A 7,500-nucleotide genomic window follows, 5' to 3' on the forward strand; every position below is an offset into this window, starting at 1 on the left:
CACAGCCGGTAGAGAAATTGCTCCAAAAAGGCTAATTTGTGGTTTATTTCATGGCCATGATCAGGAGCCCATGAGTAGGAGCTTGCCTCCCCCATACAAGCCTTATGAGTCAACCTTTGCCCGTATCTTTCTATTTTTAGAACGCCACGAGTTGTTTGGCACTGCACGCACTGTTTAAAATGGCCAATCAGAATAAAGTCATTGTCTAATAAAGACAAAAAAAAGGGAAAAAAATAAACGCAAATTGTGTGAATTGATGTAAATTGATGTAAATGTGAGTCTCCTGCTAAAGGGTTGGTTCTAAAAATACAAAGATACGGGCAAAGGTTGATTCAAGGATATAGTGCATATGGAGGCTCCTACTCATGGGCTCCTGCCATGATATATTTTGATGAATTTGAGAAAATAGCTCGTTGGGTGCCCCTGCAGCGGGCCGTACTGAGCAACACGGTCCGTTAAATTACCCAATCTCCTTCATGTTCGAATATACCATCATTTCACCTTTCGCATTATAAAGGGCGTTTTTGACATGAATCTAGTTGAACGGCTTAAGCTGCCACAAATCTCCCGCGGCTCAGTGAAAGGGCATCCGAACGTCAATAACTCGACTCCTGCCCACGAGCACTCGGGGTTCTTTCACCGAGAATTCTTGGGTCATAACAGAACAAGTTATCATTTCATAATGATATGATTTACCGGGCTTGAAAGAAAAAAATTCGCACTTAGAGTGCCCCTGTAATAAAAAAAATCACTTCCTTTTTTTCTTCAGATTTTGAAAATGTGCTTGCTTAACACCTGACTGCCAAAATTTTGAGCTTTGATTTTTATCCAAAGGTCGTTTACTTTGAGTGTAAGTTTTGGATTTCACGGTCCGCCATAACTCACGTTCAAAACTGACGCATTGAACTTCAGAGGGTTGAGTCCAGGGAAACGTGACCTCAAAGGCTCACGAGCTTAAAATTTCAGGGTGTGAATGCAGCTCATTATATATACAAAACACGAGTTTAAAAGTCCGAAAGCTCAAAATGTCCGTGCTTCTTATTAATTACACGGCGTACACACGCATTGCATTCTTAAACTAGTGAGCCTTTGACGTAATTTTCTCCTCGATCCAGCTCTCTCAAGATCTTAAAGTTAGTAATGGCAGACAATTAAATAGGAAAATTCCAGTTAAAATAAACAGGTGTCTTTTTCAAATCAAGGGCTAAAACTTTGATCGCTTAGTGTTTAGTTAACAAAGTTTTGAAATCCAAAGAAAAATTAGAATTGATTTTTTGGTCGCAGGGGTATTTTAACATAATAGGCCATTTCCGAATTCATGTTTGCCTCCTCTTCAAAGCGACTCTAAGTGCGAAGGTTTTGTGATGGTAATTAGTTCTACTTTACATTTGAATGAAAACTAATTTTCATAACAAAAACTTCGCACTTAGACTCGCTTTGAAGAGGAGGCAGACATGAACTCGGAAATGGCCTATTGCGAATGCCCCGTTTTCGTGGTAAACTAGACACTTGGGTCTTGGTTGTATATCCCTGCGGTGCGGGTTTGTGAAATAGCAAGTGCCGTGTCTCACGAAAGACACTTCAATTGCTGATGAATTTTCTTCGCTCTATGAACGGGCCATATGATAGACTGTGATTGGCCACTTACATATTAAATGATGATTTCACGGAAACTCCATTGAATGCAGCTCCAATTATACCGTAATGAACAAACTAGTCACTTTTTAGATTCTTTCGTTTTCCTTATTCAGGCTCTATAGTTATGGGAGTGAGATATAAAAAACTACATGAACTGTTTACAACTGCAAACAACACGAACAAAAGCAGGTATGCCTTCCGCCATTCTACTTGATCACTGTAAGTCCCCCTTGGTTATATTAAGCTCAAGGCACACGTCTTAATGTTTTAAAACATTTGATGATCAAAAAATGTTCAAGCCGAGTGAGTGTGTTATCATGATCTTTTGAAACCGTAAAACGGTCATTTCACGTCGTTCAGTCACTGGCAACTTGCTGAACGGAACAGGGCTTGTCTTCTGTTTCGTTCAACTTCGAATTCGCTTTAGTGGTGAATGGTCAACTTTCAATTCGTATTTAACATTCAAACGTTGAACCTTTTTTTCGCCAGCTCTGGGCGCAATAACGAAATCTCGCACTCTGCGAGACCCTGAATGTATTTGCGGTGGTTAAGGTGCGCCTGGAATGCCGAGAAAAAGGTGATTTTGAATGGTGAAAGAACAAAAGAACAGAGTCAAAGTGTGGGGGAATAATTCGCTTTTTTCGTTAAACGCAAACCAAGGAAAATCCAAAGTATTCCCCTACATATCGGCACTGTTTTGTTGTACGCCATCAGGATACGAAAACTACTACGTGGACAAAATTCCTTTGGACGGTCATTTAAAACTCGCAGTTATCCATGATTTCAAAATTACTAGCAAAAGCGATGACACATTTTAAAACTCAGAAGCAGTTCCCCTCTCCCCCACCTTATAAAGTGTTGAAAGCCTGAAAAACTACGGGTACATGTTGGGTGGGGCGGGAGGAGGGGGTGGGCACGTACATTTTACGTGTTTTGTATCCTGTTCAACTTCTTCACGCTTTATAAATACACATTTAATTTCCTCGTTGTCAAAACGTAGAGCCAAAAAAATCACAAGGAAATTACTTTCCAACGAAGTGTCTGGTAGATCCTAATAAACTATAATTTGTTTCTTCCCGAGATCGGTTTGCTGAAGTCTGATGTTTATGTCACTTTTAGTCTTGTCTCGTTATCTTCACTTCATTCTGTTTTTTGTTTGTTTGTTTGTTTGTTTCTTTTACAGGACGATTAACACCAATATAATGTCAGCTTCACTATTTCCTCCTTCAAAAGCAGAGTTGCTAAAAAATGTCACCTTGGTCTTTAAGAACTTGAAGGTATCAGTAATTACATAATACACGCATTTTGCATTTTGCGCTCTCACATATGATCCATTAGAGGACAGACGCATAGCTGGCGTCATCAAAAAACAATCACAGAAGACGCCAAATTGTAGTACGAACATCCGTGACACCGCCTGGTGTGCCACGTTTTTGATCTTGTCACATTTTGACGTCATGCGGGATTTTTTTCTGAACAGACGCATTGCAGCATGCAATTTATTTGCTCAATCTGTTCGGTCGGTTAAAAGGCCTTTTAGTTTATGATTGGCTAATAAATCAATGGACCTCAACCTTTCGTAAAAAAAAGCATGATCATTGAAAACAAATGAGTTGGTATGTTTGGAGATTGGCAGATGAATAATAAACTCATGATCTGTGATACTGATCGCTCGCCTAGCTCTGCCTTTTGCAGTTTAACTGATTTTGTCGTAAAAAAGTAAATTTGACGTATTCAAATTGGAAGAAATACTACAGCGGGATCAATTTTTTTGTCATTATTTTTTCTTCGTCCGGAGCATCGAAGACGCGCCTATTGTGTCTATTTGAGAATTTAACTAAGGTTAATCTTGTAGCTTTCGTCAGAGCAGAGTTTTAATCGCTTTTAATGGGATGGATAGTTGCACAAATTCCAAGAAGTTTACTTGACTTTAGTCCGCAGGAAATGAAAGAGAATGTGTGTTCTGGAATCTCTCAGAAAGCAAGTAAGAAGACTTAAAGTGTATATGGAAGATTTTTCTTATTTACTCAATCGAAACATCATCGTTTTTGAGATTTAATAAAACCCAACAAATTCCATACTGATTTCCAGCCTTTTAAAAATCGGAATTTTCACTTCCGGGGGACGGGGGATACAAAGTAGCAGGCCAGTGATGTCAACTGCCCGAGGCGGAAAATACCATAATACTCTTTGTTTGTCTACCCAAATTTTGCATAAGCATTGTTTTCAGCTTCTCTTGGGGCTTGGTCCCAAGAGAAAACAAAAACAATGATTACTCAAAAATTTGGGTGGACAAACAAAGATGATTATGGTATTTCCCGCTTCGGGCGATACGGCACAGACAGCCGTCAGTTGACGTCACAGTTGTGCTCGCCCCAGTCTCCTTACTAGCGCGGTTTTGTATCCCTTCTTCCCCGGAAGTGAAAATGTTGATTTTTCATTCTAAAGGCCGCATGGCAGGAGAATCGATATGGATTTTTTTCATTGTTTTCATCTCAGAAAACCATGACCTTTCAATTGAGTAAATGAAGAAAAATCTGTCATAGACACTTTAAACAATATTTGTGTAATATATAGATTTAGCCAAGCCTAAAAGCGGAGCTTCCGGCTTATTTATTCTTATAATAAGTTAACCTGGCTTGAGCCTGCGATCCAATCGAAACCCAGTATCTGGTCAGCGGTCAACAGCTGACCTCGATGAGCTCTAAACTTGAGCCCTCGACATGGTCACGTGTTACTACTCAACCGATGCCTTGTTTTGACAGGTGTCAATTGATCATAAAATGATTTACGTAAACTAGCTGGAATATAGCCGCCTGGTTAAGCTCTAAACTTGAGCCCGCGATATGGTCACGTGATTCTGGTCACATTGTCATACATGGTGGGGTGGACGTATGGTCGTACAGGGACCAAAACCAAATTTTCTCGAACAGATGAGTTACCATATTTTCTTACCCATAGTCCTTCGCGCGCGTGGACAGGAGCTCATCCAGGGGGTCTCTATCTCCACTAATTCCTTGATTTAACCCTTTTTCGAATTTTTATTTTTAGTTTTATTATTTTATTATTTGTTTTTTAGGAACAGGTTGTTCTCGCGAAAAGTATCATATTTCCTTTGATGCTGAGATAGCTTTGTTTTGATTGGCTTTTACAGCAGTGGACGTGCTGAATCTCCCAAGGGAGGCGTCCTATAAATAAAATCGAGCCAATCATGACGCACAGCGCGGGAAACGCGCGGGAAACTCCGAATAGTTTCCTTGGTTGGCTAAGACGGCTGCTCGGGAATTTTGAGCTTATCACCGTGCGCAGCACTGCAAAACTAAAACAATCCCGAAATTACTTTCGACACCAATTGAAGATTCATTTTACAAACTGTTCAATGGATATTAACTAATATTTCTCTATTCATTAAGATGGTCAGGGGACGGTTGTTACGTCAATTTTACACCCGGCAGCTCAGAAACAACGTGTGTTTGCAACCATTTAACACATTTTGCAGTGCTCATGGACCTCACAGATGTTGATGCTAAACTCGTAAGTGCACATAAATCTGTAATCGTTTCCATAATAATCAAATAATTTCATAAAACATCATGTCGTGTATGAGACGAGAGAAGCGAGACCAGCACTACAAGATAAGCACGGTCTGAATTACAAAAGTTATTTTAAAATTAAGCACTGTTTGTATTTATAGAGTTCAAATAGGCTAAAGTTTATACTTTTGTTTTATAAATACCAACAGCAACTTCCAATATATACAATGTATATTTATTATGTATGTCTTATGTGTTAGAAAAAACCATAAAAGACAAACCGAGCAAAATAACACACGTGTGAGATGTTTGGGTTACGGAACTTGCCTGCCATTAGAGCAGTGTAAAACATGTTTCGATCAGCCTTAGCGAATAGGGTCGATGACGATGAGATGTTCATTCTTATCTGTACCATTAAATGTTATGTGATCTGAATTGTGTTGTCTTCAGCTGTTCTTCATAAATTATTAATGAAGTTTCACAATTTTTAACAGTCTCAAACGGACAGGAACCTATTGGAGATCCTCACGTATGTAGGCTTGGGATTGTCTATCCTGGGATCTGTCATCACTATAATCAGCCACTGGGTGCTAACGTACGTCACAAAAATATATGAAATAAATAATCTTAAGAGTTTCTGCGTGGAGTTGTGTTTGTGATATGCAACCAATCTATATTATTATACATTGCTGTCTCCAGCTCGATTTTGATTGGCTATAAGCACGCAGCTAATTCTTGCTTGCTCTGTTTCTCTTACGTCATACCTACAAACAATAGATTTTATATATGTAGAATTGACGTCATACCTACAGACAATAGTTTTATGCATGCAGAAGTGACGTCACCTAACACACTAACCAGCAGTTTGATCAGTTTTGTCATGGCGGAGCTCAGCTCAGGAATATGCATAATAAAACAATTATTGAATTCGGTTTTCGCATGTTAGCGATAATTATCAAGGCCTCAGTTTGTGTTATCCGCTTCAGCCTTCGGCTTCAGCAGATAACACAAACTTTGGCCTTGATAATTATCGCTAACATGCTCAACCTCATCCAATAATTGTTAATAGGCATAAGTCACAAAGACGTAATAGTAATGGACCATTTTCACGATTGTATCATTTTATTAAGGACCTTACGAATCGACGACCTTTGCACGACGGCACCGTTACGTTGCGTGACATGTCTGCTACGCATGCCTCTATGAGCACTTGCCGGAGTCGCGCGAAAGTTGACGACATTGAAAATAGAAGCGAGGTTAGTTGTCAAATTTTCTCTTGATGCCCCAGGTGTTTTTGCCAGGTCATCAAGTATCACATTTAGGGGCATGTTATTCAAGTAACGACCATCTGCTGCACCATGGCGATTTTACAGGGGCGTAGCGTCCATATACGCACGTACGCCCGTGCGTACAGCTCAAATCCGGGAATACTTATTCCATGGAGGAATTATTTTTTTTTTTAGTCATCATAAAATCGGGCCAAGTTTTTTTAAATTTCGAATTAAACTGGTGTTTCTGTGTGTGAGTATTTCCAGTATCTTTTCATAAACCCATACGGGCCTGGCCAAACGGATCCAACATCATCCAACGTTGTTGGACGCTATTGAAAAGTGTCGAACGAGGTGGTCAAACGAATGCAACATGTTGGATCCAGAATTTTGGACTCAAGGGTCTGGAACCAAAATCTACCCAGAATCCTTTCAAAATTATCAATAGAGTCACTCACTCACTCTCTGTGATAGCAAGAGGACGGCTGTTCCAGAATCTGGGAACTGCAACAGCAAATGCCCGGTCTCCAAAGGTCTTGCACCATGCACATGTGAGGAACCTTGAGAAGACCCAGGGCGTCACTGCGTAGGGAGTAACGTCCGGGGGTCTTGACTTGCAAAAGATCCTGCAGATACATTGGCGCCATGCCCCTGAGAGCTTTGAACACAAGTAGGGCTATCTATTCTAAGAGAGATTGCTTAAGCTTTCGTCGCTCAGACATTCAAGACTTTGCTCGTTCACATTCCGTAACTTCAACTGACGTGCCAACGCGCGAAACAGATGCAACGAATTAATCACTACCATGGATACTGATAGCCGCAGCGCACGCACGCGTGCAACACTGTTGAATGTGATGGCCGAACGAATACAACACTGTTGTTCACACCTAATAGAACAAAAAAAAGCTTGGATGATGTTGAAGACGATGTTTGATGGAAATCAACGGTGGTAACAAAAGCTGAAATGAAGTGTAAAAACGATGCCGTGAATAAGGGTGGGGAGTGGGGGAGGAAGAAGGGCTCTAATAGAACATTTACAGTAGTGGCCCGGCCGCCCACTT

At 40.3% G+C, this 7,500-nt stretch overlaps 1 protein-coding gene across 1 annotated transcript in view; it reads left to right on the forward strand.

Moving 5' to 3' along the window:
• The window catches only part of LOC138046864 (latrophilin-like protein LAT-2), a 64,339-nt gene that overhangs the window by 40,611 nt on the left and 16,228 nt on the right, over positions 1–7,500 (forward strand). Inside the window, exons 8-12 of the mRNA XM_068893443.1 lie at positions 1,752–1,827; positions 2,822–2,915; positions 3,573–3,622; positions 5,052–5,172; positions 5,666–5,766. Of these exons, the coding sequence (XP_068749544.1) occupies positions 1,752–1,827; positions 2,822–2,915; positions 3,573–3,622; positions 5,052–5,172; positions 5,666–5,766 (442 nt within the window). The remainder of the gene's footprint in view (positions 1–1,751; positions 1,828–2,821; positions 2,916–3,572; positions 3,623–5,051; positions 5,173–5,665; positions 5,767–7,500) is intronic.

The sequence above is a fragment of the Montipora capricornis genome, chromosome 4 (assembly GCF_036669925.1).
Source record: "Montipora capricornis isolate CH-2021 chromosome 4, ASM3666992v2, whole genome shotgun sequence".
NCBI lineage: Eukaryota > Metazoa > Cnidaria > Anthozoa > Scleractinia > Acroporidae > Montipora > Montipora capricornis.